At 41.8% G+C, this 18,490-nt stretch overlaps 3 protein-coding genes across 7 annotated transcripts; 2 read left to right on the top strand and 1 right to left on the bottom strand.

Moving 5' to 3' along the window:
- LOC127364461 (F-box only protein 40-like) lies at nt 1-7,483 on the bottom strand. 4 transcript variants are annotated; one of them, XM_051402042.1, is made up of 7 exons: nt 7,398-7,483; nt 7,038-7,088; nt 5,408-6,574; nt 4,058-4,344; nt 3,623-3,754; nt 2,162-2,498; nt 1-373 (listed from the first exon to the last, which is right to left on the bottom strand). In XM_051402042.1, the coding sequence occupies exons 2-7, from the start codon at nt 7,038-7,040 to the stop codon at nt 155-157; spliced, it is 2,145 nt and encodes a 714-aa protein (XP_051258002.1). In that variant the 5' UTR covers nt 7,041-7,088; nt 7,398-7,483; the 3' UTR covers nt 1-154. The 4 variants fall into 4 exon arrangements, with proteins under 4 accessions (XP_051258002.1, XP_051258001.1, XP_051258000.1 ...); XM_051402041.1 differs by having other exon boundaries at nt 7,385-7,482; XM_051402040.1 differs by lacking the exon at nt 7,398-7,483 and adding an exon at nt 7,223-7,289.
- A 226-nt stretch (nt 7,484-7,709) lies between these two features.
- On the top strand, nt 7,710-13,362 carry LOC127364462 (F-box only protein 40-like). 2 transcript variants are annotated; one of them, XM_051402046.1, is made up of 9 exons: nt 7,710-7,797; nt 8,410-8,430; nt 8,598-9,159; nt 9,686-10,140; nt 10,901-11,080; nt 11,287-11,528; nt 11,661-11,792; nt 12,580-12,913; nt 12,995-13,362. In XM_051402046.1, the coding sequence occupies exons 2-9, from the start codon at nt 8,428-8,430 to the stop codon at nt 13,205-13,207; spliced, it is 2,121 nt and encodes a 706-aa protein (XP_051258006.1). In that variant the 5' UTR covers nt 7,710-7,797; nt 8,410-8,427; the 3' UTR covers nt 13,208-13,362. The 2 variants fall into 2 exon arrangements, with proteins under 2 accessions (XP_051258006.1, XP_051258005.1); XM_051402045.1 differs by having other exon boundaries at nt 9,680-10,140.
- Nucleotides 13,363-14,226: 864 nt separating this feature from the next.
- LOC127364463 (coiled-coil domain-containing protein 92-like) lies at nt 14,227-17,880 on the top strand. Its single transcript, XM_051402047.1, has 4 exons — nt 14,227-14,611; nt 15,039-15,187; nt 15,305-15,352; nt 16,672-17,880. The coding sequence occupies exons 2-4, from the start codon at nt 15,058-15,060 to the stop codon at nt 17,379-17,381; spliced, it is 888 nt and encodes a 295-aa protein (XP_051258007.1). The 5' UTR covers nt 14,227-14,611; nt 15,039-15,057; the 3' UTR covers nt 17,382-17,880.
- The last annotated feature ends 610 nt before the right edge of the window (nt 17,881-18,490 follow it).

Below are 18,490 nucleotides of genomic sequence, written 5' to 3'. Positions count from 1 at the left end.
TCGTGTTTTTATTGTTTTTAATGGCATTTTTCTCCTTTATATTTAAATTACAGTGGACGGCAGCAGCAGGGAAAAGAGTGGACAACATGCAACAAGGTCCTTGTTTTATAACAACAGATTAGAGCAGCACACAGTAGCATGTCAGCGCTTTACACTACATCATGATCCTTTTCTGCTGGAACAAGTTGACCAGAGTGGGACCTTTGCAGCTTGTTTTGGTTTGGACTTCCTCTTTGATGCGCGGCAGGTGAATCTTCTCCGTCCTGCACTCTCTCTCATAGTAAGGACACATCTTCAGGTGCTCGGACATGGACGGCACATCCTGAAAGCACCAAGTGTCCACAGGTGTGAACAAGGTGCTGAATTGCCATACCTGAAGTCACAGAGAGAAACAGACGACTTTATTATTATTTATTATTATTGAAAACTTTATTTCATAGTTTAATAACTTTAAGCAGTGACTGTCCAGATGCTAAAATACAACAATAATAAGTATTATCAGCACTTTAGGTATCAAAAGTAAATGTACTTAGTAGTAAAATGGCCCCTGTGAGTGATATTTACTTATATATGACAATATTAGATTGTACTGATGGATCAATGTGCTCTAGCTGGTGGAGGGGAGGTCGTTTGAACTACTTTATATACAGTGGTTACGTCCAGGGGTTCCCAACCTACTGGGTTATCAATCTGAGGGAGTCGTGAGATGATTCGTGGAAGAGGAGAGAAGAAAATAAAAGTTCTGCTACACAAATGTGTTTATATTTTTTTGACTTTTATTTCATTTTTTCCGTGAAATGTTGGATAATTTTTCCCCATTAAGAGTCAAATAGTGTATTTAAATGAAACAAAATGAGAAGTTTAGAGCGGAAATGTTTCTTCGTGGAAAAATTTAAAGACATCTGATACATTGAAAGGGCACCAATTAGATACTGATGTGCTGTTATTTGTAAGCACATTATATATTTACTTATGTGAAATATAAATTGTGAAAAATAAAAACATCTTTGTGGCATGTGCAAAGGTTTCAGCCCCTACACTGTCAGTAGATATCACAGCTTGCAAATGTTTTGCGTAACCAGCTTAAAGTCTATTAGTTCTTGTATTTGTGATTTTTCTCTCCATTCTTCCTTGCAAAAGGCTTCTAGTTATACAAAATTCATGGGTAGTCTAGCAGACCTAACAGATTTTTAATGATATTTAAGTCAGGGGACTGTGAGGGCCATTCTAAAACCTTCAGCTTGCTTCTCTTGAGGTGGTCCATGGAGGATAGGAGGTGACTTTCGATCATTATTTTGTTTCTTCCTTTCAGCTTCAGCTTTTTAACAGATGCTATGATGTTTGATTTGCCTTTCTGACCAGTGAGAGACCATACGAGCAGTTCTCTCCGAGAGTTTTCTTGGTCTTCCAGATCTCATCTCGACCTCCACAGTTCCCCTAAATTACCGTCTCTTAATGACATTTCACACTGTAGAACCTGCAAGCTTTGCTATCTTCTTGTTGCCTTCTCCTGCATTGTGGACATCAATAACTTTCATTATCAGTCTTACACAGCTGCTTTGAGGAACCCGTTGTTGGTGAGAGTTTACACAAGGTTTTGAAAAGTCAGAGTATTTGTAAAAGGTTGAAACTATTCTCATGCCTCAGGCCAAACGAACTGATGAAGGTCTGAGACTGCAGAACTTTTAGGTTGCACAAACCTTTGCATATGCCACAATGATGATTTTAGTTTTTTATATTGATTAATTTATTAAAGAAACCAAAACAATGCATGAATGTTTGCTGCAAATATTGCATTGTATGTTCCTTACCGTCAAGATGCTGTGTTTACATCTTTTTAATGAAAAAAATCACCAAAATATGATATTTGTCAGGGTATGGCCAAACCTTCACATACAGATGTAACTGCAGCTGTCAAATAAATGTAGTGAAGTAAAAAGTACAATATTTCTCTCTGAAATGTTGTTGAGTGGAAGTATAAAGAACCATAAAATGGAAATGCCTTTAAATAAGTAAGTACAAATACTCTCCATCAATTTCTATTTTTTTAATTATACTACTATTAATTTGGAAATCTTCTAAACTGCCCAGATGTTGCTGATGAAAGCAACAGCTACAACCTCTCCTCATAAATGCTCCTGACGGACACACTGGTCCTTACCCTCTGCTTCACCCTCCACTTGGCTCCTCCGTGTGAGTATGTCTTCCTCTCCCAGTGGAGGGTGACCATCCCTCTCTCCTGCAGGAGCGAGGAGCACACTTGCCTCATGAGCTGGGACACCAGAGCCAGCTGGGACAGGGACAGGCTGTCCAGGAAACTTGCCATGTGGCACAGCACCTCGTACGGCAGCGAGCTCAGAGAGTCGTCCCCTCCTCCTGACCGGCCTCCTCTCTTCCTCTGAGCGGCGGAGGAGACCGCTGCGCTCCTGGACGGCTGGGAGGTGTCACCCAGAGAGACAGGGATGATGGGATGCAGGCTAAAGCAGCCTAGATCCTCACTGAAAGCAAAGTTGAAACTGCGGTCTTTAAAGGTGCATTACAGTAGATTTTTACAGCCCTGCATGGTTGTAATTTATCTGCAGGGAATTAAAAGGCTTCTTGAATAATATCAGAGAATCAAAGATGGCAATACTTTGCCTGCTGCTGAGACTTAATGGATTTTAACTATTGCTGGACACTTGACACCTCTTACATATTTCCACTTGTAAGGGCTCTGTAATGCAGGGCAGTGCTAAAGGTGAAAGGATGCAACTATACAGGACTTCAGGTCTAATTCACCACTCTTTCTGCTTTGTTTGAAAGAAGTCGATCCTTCGCAGTATTGGTTAAAAGAGCACTACACTCACTACAGTATAACACTGTCGAACTCACAATAGACAACAAAAAACATATTTCACACATTCTTCTACCTTGTCAAAACCTGGTGCCTACATTGCCCACAATGCAACGTGACTGCCAACAGCTTGGTGGGATATTCAGCTGTGTTGTGCTAACAGTAGCTAATGTAGCCTTGAGCTGGTGGCCTAAATTTGTAGTCTAAAGACCCAACTGACATTAGATTTCACTCTGGAGTCACAAAAGGCTGTATATATATATATCTTGTTTCACACATATAGTAGTAGTACACACGTGTATGTACACACTATTATGTGTAAAGGTGCTTAAAAAGTCACCCTTTGAGTTTGATTTGTAGATAAAGTTGTAGATTCTTAAATGCAACTTTAAAGTGACACTAAAACTTAAATCTGCTGTAATCAATCTTTTTATAATAACAATGGATCAGTTTACTGATCTAATTAAAGGACCAGTGTGTAAGATTTCGTGGTATCTAGCGGTGAGACTGCAGATTGCAACCAACTGAAACCAAGCATGAAGGAGAAACTACGGTGGCTGTAAAATCAGCGAAAGGCCACATCCACAGCCAGCATTTGGTTTGTCCCTTCTGGGTTAATATAGAAAAATGGCAATTCAACATGTAACCTAAGGTAACAAAATCACAACGGCTCTTATTTTCAATGAAATGAAAACATACATATGAATACTATATACCATTGCTGAATGTTGAAACTGAAATTGGACCTTTTAACACAATAATAAAGATGAACTATTAGTTTTATCTCACTTGTAGGTGACATTGGCTTCATGTGTGGAGGGCTGCAACCTTTTCTGGCTGTAGGTGCATCCCAGGTACGCCAGGGGACATCTCTGCTCAAACCATCCATTCACACCCATCTGGATGTCGCTGTGGATGTTCCTGCACATGACAACATACTGAGTATTAGACGGGTGGTGTTTAATGCATTAGGACAAATCAGATTGGGTCAGTGATTTCTACAGAATAAAGTAACAACAATGATAATAGAAGTACTTTATAAACCATTTGTGTTATGATCTAGTATAAGTTTAAACACAAACTTGGATTGATATTGGAATTTTTTCCCATATCTGACTTGATTCCTTTATGAAGGAACTTAATATTTTGGGACACTAATAAAAATTGTTACATCCCCATGCATGCAGGAAAAAAAATACAGATTCGAAAAAAGCAGGAACCAACTTATAATGTTTGCCATATTCTCTGCGCTGGAAGGTGTGTCCACAGAGGAAGGTGAAGGCGGAGCTGGCCTTGTGGTGTCGGCTGGTGACGCTCTCCACCTGCAGCTGAAGGTTCAGCTCCAGCGGTTTTGTGGCGGTCAGGTCAGCCAGCGACGTGTTTCTCCGGAAAGGAGCAGACAGGAAGTTGTACGTCTGTGTGCCTTCATCTTGTAACAGACCATCTGTGCATACGCTCTCTGCAATAAGGTGACCCCTTTGCTCCTTCTCTAGTGAGCACAGCAGGGAAGCCTGAGGAATAATGATGAATAATGATGGCACTGAACTCATCTGAACAAGTAAACTGATGTATCTGAATGTTAAAATGTTCTTTTAAAACGTGCAAATTATGGTGTCCTGTTTTAAATATGGCTTCATTATTTCTTCAATTAATAGATTCAAGATGTTGAAAAAAACTTTAATGGAGAAGATTATCTGTATGATGAAAACAGGCAATTCCATCATCATATTCATATTCTCCCACAAAATATTCGATCTATAAAATGTTAAAAATATTAGATTACAATGTTCCAGAGCCCAAAGTAACAATCTTCAAATTACTTTTTCCAACCAGCACTCAAAAACCCAAAGAACTTTTTATTTGATTTCTTTAGAACTTAAATAACAGATTTATTATGAAAAACTGTTGTTGATTAAAGTTCTGTTGATTGACAAATTGATTAATAGACTAATTATTCCAGCACTTTTTGTATTTGTCAATAAAATTCTTCTGCAGCATGTAAATAAGATATATATAAATATATATATAGATGTGTAATACAATTTGGCTTGACCGTCTCTAAGGAAAACCCACGCTCATGAGACATTTAAAGGGTTATAATCTTTTTTTTTTAAAACAATAGATGAAATAATTGTGTAATGTGAGGGGTGTCACTCATAGCAATGAGTGTCAGAACTCACTTCTTCTCAGCTCTGTAGCATCTTTCAACTCATTGTTCTGGTTTATTGGCCGCAGACTTTACTGTACTCTACCTGCACGCCGTAAATCAACATATGAAGAGAAGCTTGAGAGACAGATATTTCCCACAGGAGATGGTGGAGACCAAAATGTATTGTTTATTTATATTTCTTTAATGTCTTGCAACTTTAGCACAACACATTCCCCCCCAGAGATCAATAAAGTATTTCTGATTCTGAACTAAACTAAAGAAATTGTGACTTTAACTTTATAAAGTGATGATATGTCAGCATTATGTTCTCAGCTTGTTTAGACTGCCCCCAAGTGACCAAAACTCAGGTAAAACTTCATAATAACAATAAGTGCATATAAGTAGGATGAATTTCTCTCTCTTACCTGAATTTCCTCCCACACTGGCATCTCCTCTAGCGCCACCCCGAGGTCGCTGGTGTCCACAGCTTGACTCTCCTTCTTGTAGAAACCAGGGTTGCGGATGCGGCCCTGCCTGGCAGAGAAGCTGGTTGGGATTTTAAAGGTACGCACAGTGATAATCTTCATCGGCTCCACATGTCCGTACACAAATGTCTTCAGCTTTCCAGCGAGATAGGCGGCGGAGGATGTCGAGGAAGCCATGCATGCACTGCTCACCTGTCTGCAGGTGTCTGATGCTGTGGCACCCATACAGGTATCTGCTGTATCTTCCTCTGTCAGAGTGGCCAGGCCCTTTCCTCTCCCTGCAGCCAGTCTCTGTTGGTCTATGCCTGTACTAGCTGCCCCTTCAGTCTCCCTGCAGCCACCCATCTCCATACTGAACATGCGCTCCCAGGCATTGTAGTTTTCTAACAGATCAGCATTCACCCCCGAGCCTATGGCTATAGCCTCTCTCTCCTCCTGTGTTAGCTCCTGCTCATATTCTACCTCAACCTCATCTTCTTCCTCATCATCTTTCTCATCATGGTTATGGAGGTCAAACTTGTTAAAAGACTCCCAGGTGTGACCTCTCGTTTCCTTTTCAGCTGCCTTCGCTGCAGCCTTTTTCTGCTTCCTCCTCTCCTCTTCCCTCCTCTCTTCCTCTTTCTCCTCCTCCTCCACACTCTGGATGAGCTCTGGGAAAAGTCTCCTCATCTTCAAGGAGTGAAACAGGCGGTCCTGGTCTTTCAGGGCCATGGCCAGGTCCAGACATCCTCCCTGCTCTCTTTCCATCAGCAGGTTTTCATGCAGCTCTGTGTTTGGATAAGAATGGGCGTCGTTGGCCGGCCAGCGGTTCCACTCCATGGAGCAACACACCACGCTGGCCGGACACACCTGGAGGTGAGCTGCCTGCGAGAAGCGAGGCAGGTGGACCGGGCAGCCGTACTCAGCATTGAGGCAGGGGACCCTCACATTAGGGCAGAGCAGCAGGTGGTCCTCCTCTTTGCACAGGTGGAAGATAGCTCCACAGAGCAGGCGGCAGGGGATGACTGCACAGCACACAGAGACCTCCACTCGCGCCCTGCAGCGCCGGGTGTAGCAGGAGTCACAGTGGACATGCTGTCGCACCCTTGAGGCTCGAGAACGATGACTCTGATTGGGTTTATCAGAATAAAGAAAAGACACTAAATCAGCAGTTTTTATTTTAAACTAATTTAGTGAAAGCATAGAATAGTAACATAATACATTTCCATTTTACTTTTGTGTTTCTGTTAACTTCACTGACCCACAGGTGGGTTCAAACATAGTTCAAACCAACAGATCTTTAATTTAAAGTCTGGAGGAGATTCTCAAAGTTTCTAAAGATAACAAATATGTCAGGCTGAATTTGATGAATTTGTGTATAAATGATGCAAAAGATTTCCACAGTATTTCCATTTGATGGAATAGTTCAGCCATAAAAATTTAACTTTCTTCAACATCAACCACAAACCAAAACAGAATATTCTGCATATGATAAATGGGATGTGGAGATGAAGATGCTTTTTAACAAACTTAAAGCTACTTCAGGAGAAAACTGTCCATTTGATCTTAGAGTTGCAAAATGAAACCATACCATGCTTCAGATCCTCTGGCACCAGGGTTTATTTGAAGCTGGAGGTCTGTCCTGCAAACAGAGAAGAAACTATGAATCACACAGTCTCACAATACAATCAGCTGTACAATGTAAACACACAATGGTGAGAAACCAGCAGAGTCCTCTGGCATAATGGGAAGAGTGAATTACAGTCTTTAGCCTACCGCTGTAAGAGTTGTGAACGCTCCTTCACATGCCGTGCTTTAAAGACCAAAGTGTCTGACAAGTGTGTGTCTGTGTTATAAATAGAGCTGAGCACTGACAGAGAAATGTTACACAGGTGGTCGGTAACATGGTTTGGGTTACCAGCCCCCTCAGGCACTTACATCAGGAAATTACCTTCTTCCCTTTTATTCATGTTGTGGTCCTGAGTAGAATTGATTTCAACCTGCGGCGAGCAAAATGAGGCTGAGTCTTGACCTCTAGTGTTTAATTTAAGTGTAACCAAAACACAGCCAGTGTGTATTTTATGTCATTCTGTCATTCTAACAAGAAGATTAGCTGTGTATTCTCCATAGACACATTAATTCCTCCCCAGAATGAGGAGATTTCAGATGAGGTTTGGCTGTGACTTGAATCCACTGCAGCAGAGTGAGAAACTGAGGGGGAGTTATTTCTCCTGCTGAAGCTACTTGGGGGCTTCTTGGCTAATTTTAACCTGCCAGTTCAAAGAGCACGAGAGACCGAACGCAACACTATAAACCCTTAGAGAGGAAACACGTCTTGCGGTGGCACCTTGGTAAGACCTTTGTCCAGATAAGGTTTGATCCCATTGTGAATGAGTTGAAATGCCTTGATAATGTCTATTTGTGTTCATTTAAATTGCAGCACAGTGAAACAACTCGTGATACAACTGTAGAAGTTAAATTCTTCTTTTTTAGTGCTCATACGATTACCGTTGAGATTTTTTCTGTCAGACATTCAACTGATGAATGAGTGCTTTGGAACATTTGTGTTATGCTCACAGTGCATGAAGGACAAGTTGTTGTTGTTGCATCAGTGCAAAATGTGCTGCTGATTTGTTGTGTGGCCTATATCACTGGTTCCCATCCTGGGGGTTCAGTTAACTTAGATTTATACTGTATTGTGCTCATTTAGGGGGTCAAGAGAGAACAGGTTAGGAAACCAAAAGAAAAATACCCCAAGCTACCCTAAACATTTTGAGAATTACTAGATAATTTTGCTATTTCGGGCCTTTAAAAATCATTCAAATATCACTCTTTGGTTGACATGTGCGACTGCTGGTGACATTGTTTTGTTTTCAGGGGTCACAGGCCAAACAGGTTGGGGATCACGTTACATCATTTTACAGATTATGAATATATGTCAATTTTCTGTTTTTCTCTTGCAGTATTATAAAACATCTGAAATGGTGAGTCACCGACTTTACAGTTATAATTATTGGGGTTGAAGTAAGGATTAAGCATTATACAGCCTTGATGTACCAATAATTGATATGCTTTAGCTCTCTGACAGCTTTCTCCTTAATTATTTTTTCATCCTAGTTGGCTCCACTGTTTTTCTTTCTCATCCAATCAGAGTCATCGTTCTCGAGCCTCCAGGGTGCGACAGCATGTCCACTGTGACTCCTGCTACAGCCGGCGCTGCAGGGCGCGGGTGGAGGTCTCTGTGTGCTGTGCAGTCATCCCCTGCCGTCTGCTCTGTGGAGCTATCTTCCACCTGTGCAAAGAGGAGGATCACCTGCTGCTCTGCCCTAACGTGAGGGTCCCCTGCCTCAACGCTGGGTACGGCTGCCCGGTGCACCTGCTTCGCTCCTCGCAGGCAGCTCACTTGCAGGTGTGTCCGGCCAGTGTGGTGTGTTGCTCCATGGAGTGGCTCCGCTGGCCGACCGATGACACAAACCCACACAGCAACATAGCCCTGCAGGAGAATGTGATAAAGGAAAATGAGCAGCAGGGGGAGGCTCTGGATCTCGCCATGGCTCTGGTTGATCAGTCAGAGCTTTATGGGCGCCTAAAAATGAAGCCGCTCTATCCAGAGCTGATGGAGGCAGAAGAGGAGGAAATAATGGATGAGAAGAAAGAGGAGACGGCAACTGGAGAGTTTGTCAATGGTTTCACAAACGAAGATATTAATGAAGGTAAATTAAAGTGCTGTTTTGGTACAACATGAGATGACCACATTTTAAAAGATGCCTCTTCTGGGAAATTATGCCTGGTCCATTATGAGTAATTGATAGAGTTAAGAGTCACTTTAAAGGCCCTGAAAGCCTGAAACCTGTAAATATTTTATCAGCCCTTTTCTATAAGTGAGGTGGACTTAAATTAATACACAATCTTGGGAATTGAGAAAAATGTTGGTTATTTCACACAAGATATTTCTGTTTTTCTCTCTGAGCTCCTCTCACCAGTTTGAAGTGGGCGGGGCTCAGCAACAATGTGATGTCAGTATGTGCACCAATCAGGAAAATGTTATTAACATACACTATTCTTGGAACAAAAGTCTTTACAGACACATATATAATATAACTTGTAATGACCAATATTTCAAAAGTGTATCTTTTTAAATATACAAAATAATACGGCTTCTGTTCTTCTTCCCTCATCTATTGTGTTAACATTTCTCCTGTAAACCTCCCCACTTGTGCAACCTTGTTGAAGAGACAGTGCAGAGCAGTGTGGGGCAAGACTTCAGCTTCAGCAAAGAGAAATACAACATGTCTGAGATGATGTTCAGCATGGAGAGAGGTGGCTGTGCTGTCGCTGAGGCAAACCAAAACAATCCCAAACAAAACCCAAAACCTGGTGAGAAGGTGAAGACCCAGAGGCAGGATGGCGGGGTTAAAGAAACATGTGCCGACCACAAAGACACAGGGAAAGATGGTGAGGCTGATCCCCAAAACTGCCCCCCAACAGACGCAACAGGGCATGCCCCGTGGCAGGAAGGAGTGCTGGAGCGTCTAAGGACAGACCTCAGCCCGCAGGAGTACACCATGTATGTGGTGCATCATGGCCGCATGCTGCTCAACTTCGGACATATCCAGGCCTGTACACCGAGGGAAAAGGATTTTGTCTATGGCAGCCTGGAGCCCATCCCAGTCCAGACCCTGCGCTCTTTCAAGGTGATGATTTCAAGCTACATTTATTTATTGTAAAATAATAAAATCAACCAAAGTGATGTAAGCTTCTGTTAAAGCATATTTAAGAATGGAAGCGCTCCACCCAGATAAAACTGCACTCAACAACATTAAAGCCCCTCATTTTAAATATTAAAGTAAAGTATCAGTATTCGAAATTTAGCTAATCTGCTTCATCTGTGTGAGTGTGGTGTTTTCAAGATGTAATGCAACAGAAAATATCTTAGGCTATTGCATACTGTACTGTAGAAGGTTCTCCTAAACAATGGTTTTTGGTTCTTGTTTTTTTGCTGACACAGAGTGAGTCTATAAATGTATTCACAGCACAGGCAGTCACAGTTACAATTACCGACATCCTGTAAACTGCACATCGTTTGATATGAATCTCCTCCTTTCAGTGGCCTTTAAAGCAAAAATTATGTAAGAACTGGTGATTTGGCACCCCTACAGTTTTAGAGTACAACTCACTTATACACCACTGTCGTAAATATGGACAGATGTCCACTTAATTTGCTATGATAACAAAAGGATTTTGAAGCTGTTATTTTAAGGCAGAAAAGTTACATAATGTTGCTTTAAAAGACAGTTGGCTTGTGCTGACAAATGCAATGTCCAAAGCGGCTGAATGGAGCTTTAAAATAAGCATCAACAAGTCAACCTGACCTTATAAAAACGTACAACAGATGCGTTCAGTGTACTCTCCTGGCTTCTGGGGTAACATTTTCTCTTGTATCCCTTTTATAAGGTCCCTGACAGCTATCACTACAGGCAGCGGGTTCATCTGTACGACACGGCTGCGCGGGCACAAAGTGAGCCTCGTAGTGTGGACACATCAGACCTAGGAGCCAGCGAAGAGGACTGGTTCAGTGATGAAGCAGCAACCACCCTGCTGGCCCACGCCGAGGAGGAGGTCATGGGTCACAAGGTCAGCCAGATATTTATGACAGTATTTAATATAAAAACATGACCAGATGAGAGAGATGAAAGTGGAATTAAGTAAAGCTACATGAGTGTTTCCTGAAATATGTAGACTATACTTTTTGTAACATTTTACAATGAGATAAACAAAATGCTGAATAGTTACCAAGGAAGTGAGAACAATAAGTTCATAGTATTTTATTTTCCATGCAGATCAGCGCGTCAAAGGGAACTGATGGGCTCTATGTTGACGTGGGAACGCAGACGCACTCGTTCCGCTCGGCTCCGTTTAAAGGGAAGACGACCCTGGCGGACGTGATGGTGGACAGGCCACTGAAGCTTCATCTTCAGCTGCAGGCAGAGAGGGTGAGCGGCAGACACAGCAGAGCCAGTTGTGTCTTCACCTTCCTCTGTGGTCACGCCTTCCACCGCAGAGAGTTCGCCACACATTTCAGGTGTCTGTGAATGCTACTGATGTGGTTTTGTTTGACTAAGCATGAAGTCTCTTCTCTTTTTCATTCGTTCACCAGTTGCAAAAGGCTTGGTTATAAGCACCTTTTACGTATTAATCGTCATTTCCTTTCCAGAAACGTCCACAGTGACATCCAGACGTCTCTGAGTGGATGGTTCGAGCAGAGATGCCCTCTATCGTATCTTGGATGCACCTACAGCCAGAGGAGGTTTCAGCCCTCCACACATAAAGCCACTGTCTCCTACAAGTGAGCACAACTTACATTCATCAGTCCAGTTTCAAATATTTGTGTACAATTTGTATTTTAAGATTTCCCCAACATTTTAAAGTGTCTATAATCAGTGTTTTTATAATAACAATGCATTATGAATCTGCACTTCTCTTTGGCTTTATGGAGCTTTATAGTGAGTTTCAGTTTATTGTTTATCTGTCCGGCCCCTGAGCTTTACTGTTTTTGTTCTTTCTCATCACTCTCCTACTGTTGTTTTTGGCTGCAGTAGGCAGCTGTTTTCATGTAAAAAGCTCTAAAAAGCTACTATACACTACCTGCTCAGCACCAAACAGCAGAACGACACAGTAAGTGACCATCTGGTGAACACAGAGGAGCATTTAGCAGCTAAAGAGACAGAGATTTACCTGAAGAGTTGGTAGAGACCAAAACAGAGCTAAAACTAAGTGAATACTGGGCTTAAATTCATCAGGTGACCAGAAACACAGCTCCAAATGAACGTTAAAGGACCAGTGTGTAGGATTTAATGGTATCTAGTGGGGAACTTGCAGCTTGCAACTATCTGAATACAGCTCAGCAAGTAGGAGAAAATACAGTGGCCATGAAATGCGCAAATTACACAAAATGGCCTATCTAGAGCCAGTGTTTGGTTTGTCCCTTCTGAACTGCTGTGGAAATATTGTGATTCAACATGACGGCCTCCATACAAGAGGACCCGCTCCCTCTGTAGATAAAAACAGTTCATTCTAAGATAACAAAAACACAATGATTCTGATGTTCTTAAATCCTCTTTTCATCCCTCAAGCCAGCAGCTGAGGAGTTTCAACTTGCGTCCGACACTTGAAGACTCAGTGGGTGACCCCACCCAGCCACCAGGAAATTCAGCGGTCTCCTCCACTGCTCAGAGGAAGAGAGGAGGTCGGGCAGGAGGAGGGGAGGGCTATCTGAGCTCGCTGCCCTATGAGGTGCTGTGCCACATGGCCAGTTTCCTGGACAGTCTGTCCCTGTCCCAGCTGGCTCTGGTGTCTCGGCTCATGAGGGAGGTGTGCTCCTCACTGCTGAAAGAGAGAGGGATGGTCACCCTCCGCTGGGAGAGGAAGACCTACTCCCATGGTGGAGCCAAGTGGAAGGCTAAACCTGTGAGATATACATATGAAATGTGTATGAAACTGTGATCCATATTTTTCTCTCCTCCTGACTCTCCTCCTGTTTCTCTCCAGGTATGGGAGTTCAGTCAGCTCTTCACTGCAGTGGATTCATGGCACATGGCCGACATCCCTCCTATATCTGCTCATCTAAAAGTCTGTCCTTACTACGAGACCTCTCCGCACACTGAGCCTTTTCCCCTTCCCAGCATGAGTGAGAAACATGGTGGCAGCAAGCAGAGGCTTAGCCTCGTCGACCAGTTCACAGGAAACAGATGGCAACAATGAAAAAAACTATTTAATTCTACCTGCTGTGTACCTAAAAATAATGTATTTGTGTATAATTTATGATGATGGCCAGATTACACTGGTATAGGGATGATGTCTTATAATCAGTATGTCACAAAGCACCACACAGAACAAATAAAATCAACCTGAATGTGTGATTGATCTAATATTCAATATGATGGAATATATGATGCTTTAATTTACTGCATTTTAATATGAAAATACCTTTATTATGGTTTATGATTCGAGAGCATAGGAACAAACAACATATGTTTCACTATTGCCTGACATTTAAAAATAATAATGGTGTAGAGTTGAGAGTAACAATTGGCAGATCAATCAATAATGAAAATAATAATAATAATCTAAATACCAGCGCCATCTTTTAGAGGACAGCAAGAATTTTCTTTAAAGGTGAGTCTGTAAGTGAAACTTACTTTACTTAAGTATTTCCATTTTGTGCAACATAATACTTCTACTTCACTACATTTCAGAGGAAATATGGTAGTTTGTTCTCAGCAACATGTATTTGACATCTAGTTATTTTGCAAATAAGGATTTTTAAACATAATCACTATCAAATATAATGCATCATTATTGAGTAAACTATCAATAAGCACTTAAAACTGAGGCCACATTGACCGACTGATAAATAAAAATTCTGTTAACACTTTATATAATCATAATAAATTAACAACATGAAATAATTTTAACTCTGCAAGGGACCACTCTTCATAATGACAACCTTTGCTTTTAATACTTTTAAGTACATTTTGCTAATAATAATAATATGAATCCAGGACTCTAACTGTAACATTTTATATTTTACACTATTGGTACTTTTATTAATGTGAAGCATCTGAATACTACTTCCAAAATAAATAAATTAATCATATGATGCATACACTTCCAAAAGATTGATAAAATTCAATCTAAATCTAAAACACAAGCCCTTCTTATTTCAGGGAATTAAAAAAAAAATCGTATTCCCTTTCTTTTTGGCAACAGCTGGCACCATCATTTCCATGGAGCCCCTCCTCCTCCTCCTCCTCCTCTTCCTCCTGCATCGTGGCACTTATCTCCCCTCATACCGGGCTGCTTTGTTGTGAATACAGCAGCGGCACCGTATTGCGCGTACAAACCAGAAGGTTATGAGGAGGTTATTCCGACTCCTGACTGCAGCAGCATCCATTCACACTGAGAAACAAACAGCTGCAGCGTTGACGCCGCTCACCTGAGAGAGCAAAGGGGGACAGAGACGGAGAAAGTGACGTTTTTTCCGCACCGGACGTTTTGCACGGGTCTTTTGTTTTCTCCATCTCTGCTGCATCAAGGACAGAGATACCAGGGCGATACGAGGATCCATGACAGACGCTTTGAATAGGATACCGCTTCAGTATCACGGTAGGCCACAGTTACAGGTAGACGCTGAGCACTAGTGACCAACGGTGCAGCCGTCAGGAGGCTTTAATGGGCGACAAATCAAACAGAAATAGATCAAATGAGAGAGTGTAGGCATTCTGCAAATAAGATTACAAGAGTGTTACCTAATGAGGCTATAAATGTTGCAGGGAAAAGCACATAAATGTATGTCAGTGGTGTTATATCACAATAAAAATAATATAATCTTACTATTGAGCAGATTAACTGATGGTTTATCACTCTAATTTTATAAATACAATATATTTTATTTGTTTTCCATTGAATTAACACTTAATATCCAAGCAGTGTTCTATCAGAGCTCAAATTGGGTCTCTACTGTAATGTAAACATACTGCACAGGGAAAACCCCCTTATCCTAAGTCATACAGCTACCAGCATCTGTGTGCAGGTTGTGTGGGGATTCGGCCATGGATGCCGGGAGGCTGGAGCAGCAGGTGGCCAGTGTGGACAGAGGCATTGCCTTCCTGAAGCAGGAGCACCTGGCCATGCTGACCGGTCTGCAGCTGGAGATCACACACCTGAAGAGGCGCTGTCATGGTCAGTCTACTGGTGACCTGCTGCTCTCCATCTCTCTATGTGTCTCTTAACCAATTGGCTTCCTGTCTGTCTTATCTCTTCCTGTCTGCCTGTTGTGTGTCCTCCTCTTGGCTGTAGAGCTAAGCTGTGAGCTGGACTCCAGGTTTCCTGACAGAAACACAGAAGGTAAGACATTACAACTCCTTGCTGACAAGAGGGAAAATGAGATGTGGGAGATGCCGAAATTGTATCCTAATTATGGAGAGGAAAGTACAAAGGCTGTGCAGAGGTAGTGGAAACTCACAAGGACCTCATGACAGAAAGTGGTGCAATGACGAGGCACGATACAACATTAGTACAGTAAATGGAGCTTAACCTCTTGATTTATTAAATATTATAAACATTATATTATATATATATTATATTGTATTATATTTGTTAGTAATAGGGATGCATCTGTAGCTGCAATGATACTGACTTTATGAGGCAGATCAAATATCATCCCTGACATAATCGATCCACATACAGTTTCTTTGTGTCACCGCATCCTATAAATTATGTTGCCTGACATACAAATTATCAACCAGAAGGTCCATTCTGTAAGTTAACACTGATACCAGACCTCTGGTACTGGATTTGTGCTCAGTATCAGCAGATACTCTGAGTTGAAGTATTAGAATCAGTATTGGGAGAGAAAAAAGTTGGACCAGGCCATTAGTTATGTGTGATAGGACACGTCATGATAACAATATACTAGAGAAAACGCTCTAGAAACAAACCTGCTATGTGCATTAGTAGACTAGATAGATAGATAGATAGATAGATAATATAAAATAAATAGTATAACATGTTGTTTTAAATGGATTAGCTGTCCTTTAGGATGGGATAAAGTGTTAACATTTAGAAAAGACGATGGTGATTGAGGAAATATAGGCAAACGTTTACGGCAGGATGCATGAGAGTTATCGCACAGGGCTCACAAAGCCACCAAAACTCACAAAGGGCAACGCTAACACAATTCCACAGCAGCCACACTGACAAGGCTGCTTGCAGATGTATCCGCAGACAGTTTTTGTTTTTATTGTCTCAAACTGCCAGATAATTGGCCGGCCAATTAATTGGTCTATCTACGATACTACTACTACTACTACTACTACTAATAATAATAATAATAATATAATAATAATGTTTAAATGGTGTTTATTGCAAGTAATATCGTTTCATCTGCATCTGTGATATTAAATGAGGCCTTCATTTTATGAGGTTACATTGAAGTGAAGTGATTAGAACTAATTCTGCAAAAGATAAGCAAAAATTGTCCTAAATCACAGAGAAGTAAAATTAATGTAAATTTCTGTATTATTTATTTTTCCAGCAACGTTGTGCTGATAAAATAAGTAAAGGAGCACAGAAAGGCACAGTGGAAAGAAAAAACATCTACACTATTTTGTGTAATGTGTATTTATACTTCAGTCCACTTCAGTGTGTTTATGTTTGTTTCTCAGAGGAGGAAGCAGAGCTGGCAGCACGTTGTGAGGCCGCAGAGCGTCTCCTAGAGGACCAGCAGTGCATGATGGTCGCTGCGCGTGGGGAACTGCGGGCCGGCCGGGCACGGGCCTCAGCGCTCGGAAGGAGCCTCAGGGAAGAAGAGCGGTGTTTCCTGGAGGAACTGAAACGGCGTAGCCACAAGATCACGCTGCTGAGTCGTGAGCTGCAACGGCAAAATGTTATCACGTCGAGTCTCTGCCACGAGCTCCACACCGCACGCTTAAAACTGTTCCAGCAACGGCAGAGCACAGAGTCTGCTGCAGAGGGAGAGGAGGAACCCAGAGGAAAGGAGGTAGAAGAAGTAGAGGAAGAAGAGGATGAAGAGGATGAAGAGGATGAAGGGGAGGACTCAGACTGGCTTCTGTCTCCGCCTCCTCCAGCCTCTCCCAGCCAATCAGAAGTGAGACACAAGAGGCGTGTCACTGTGAGGGAGGAGAGGGTCAGAGCTTGTGTCCCACAGGAGAGAGTGACATCGCCACAGAGGCCACACCCCATGCCGGACCCCGCCCTCTTCTTGGTGCCGCTTAGATACCGCCTCCTTCGCTTGAACCAACCAATCAGAACGCAAGACGGAGACGGGCTGGAGGACGAGTGGGAGGATATAGAGGACAGCAGGGTACACAGGAGGGTGGACATGGGAGCGGGAGAGGGAGAAACTGCTCTGTGATGAAGATAATAAAAGGCAAAATTGTCTTCCAGCAGGTCTCGGGCCAACATCGATCAACATCCCGATCGAGTTATTCTTGGAAAAAAAACTTAAGAGGAGAGAGATTTAACCTTGTGATTGTCTGTAGATTTCAGGGAGTGAGTTAGATATTTAGAGCTAGTTGCACAAGAGTGTGTGATCCAACCTACACATAGACGTATTAACTGAATTTGTCACATCGATTGGTACAGTATGTACTAAAATGTGAAGAAATGAGTGGGTCAAAAAAGACTGTTTCATATGGATGCCTTTTGATTTCAACACTGTCGATCACGGCTTTTGCCTGTAATTAGTAGCCTTGCCTCTGGGTCTGCGAACTTCAAAAATGGCAACCTGCTTTTTCACTGCACAAGCCGTATTCCAGGTTTTGGAAAGTCACTCTAGAAGGCTTAAGGGACGTTTTGTATGATTTGCACTTTATTAAAATTCATGCAATGTGCCTGGTAAAGGCAGAGACGTATTCCTGGTGTCATGTTGTCTTGTTTTCAGTGTTTCTGCAGATGTTTTGCAGATATTTTTTACTCGCTGGTAGGAAAAAGCAGTAATAATAATAACGATGGTTCTGTTCAAGGGTCCTAGTGAGTCATGACAGTGTGACAGTGAAGCAGCATGCATGATACCAGGACCCTGAAACTGAAGCAGATGAATGTCATTTGGCCATGCATCATTAATTGTATTAGTTACACTTGTGCTTTCCCTACTGTGACATGTTAAGATATCTGCTGAAACAAAGGCCTGTTGATATTTAAAAGTGGCTATTACAAAGATGTTATGACTAGTTTCTTTCAGCTTCTCTTTTCTAATTTTCTTTCACAGTTATTACTCAGATTGTACAAGAACTAAAAACAATTAGCCAAATAATCTAGTTGTCAATCAGTAGTCTCCAATAAGAGGGTTTGCCTCTGTTCTCTGTTTTTTATCTCTGTAAACTGAATATCTTTGGGGTTTGGACTGTTGGTCAAAGACAACAAGATATTTTAAGCCTCTTTTGGCTTTAGAAAACTGTGATGGGCATTTTTGACTATTTTCTGATGTTTTGTAGACCAAACGATTGATAATTAGGAGAATAA

This window comes from Dicentrarchus labrax, unplaced genomic scaffold, assembly GCF_905237075.1.
Source record: "Dicentrarchus labrax unplaced genomic scaffold, dlabrax2021, whole genome shotgun sequence".
Taxonomy (NCBI): domain Eukaryota; kingdom Metazoa; phylum Chordata; class Actinopteri; family Moronidae; genus Dicentrarchus; species Dicentrarchus labrax.
The sequence above is the reverse complement of the archived record's forward strand: the minus strand, read 5'-3'. Positions and strand labels throughout refer to the sequence as shown.

Excerpts from the sequence above, each read along its gene's own strand:
- LOC127364463 (XM_051402047.1), top strand. The coding sequence starts at position 15,058 with ATGGATGCCGGGAGGCTGGAGCAGCAGGTGGCCAGTGTGGACAGAGGC. Across the intron at positions 15,188-15,304 it reads CCTGAAGAGGCGCTGTCATG|AGCTAAGCTGTGAGCTGGAC; the intron begins GTCAGTCTACTG and ends TCTTGGCTGTAG. Across the intron at positions 15,353-16,671 it reads TCCTGACAGAAACACAGAAG|AGGAGGAAGCAGAGCTGGCA; the intron begins GTAAGACATTAC and ends TTTGTTTCTCAG.
- LOC127364462 (XM_051402045.1), top strand. Across the intron at positions 10,141-10,900 it reads AGACCCTGCGCTCTTTCAAG|GTCCCTGACAGCTATCACTA; the intron begins GTGATGATTTCA and ends CCCTTTTATAAG. Across the intron at positions 11,793-12,579 it reads AAAGCCACTGTCTCCTACAA|CCAGCAGCTGAGGAGTTTCA; the intron begins GTGAGCACAACT and ends TCATCCCTCAAG.
- LOC127364461 (XM_051402042.1), bottom strand. Across the intron at positions 3,755-4,057 it reads GAATATGGCAAACATTATAA|GAACATCCACAGCGACATCC; the intron begins GTTGGTTCCTGC and ends TGTCATGTGCAG. Across the intron at positions 374-2,161 it reads AGTGGAGGGTGAAGCAGAGG|GTATGGCAATTCAGCACCTT; the intron begins GTAAGGACCAGT and ends CTGTGACTTCAG.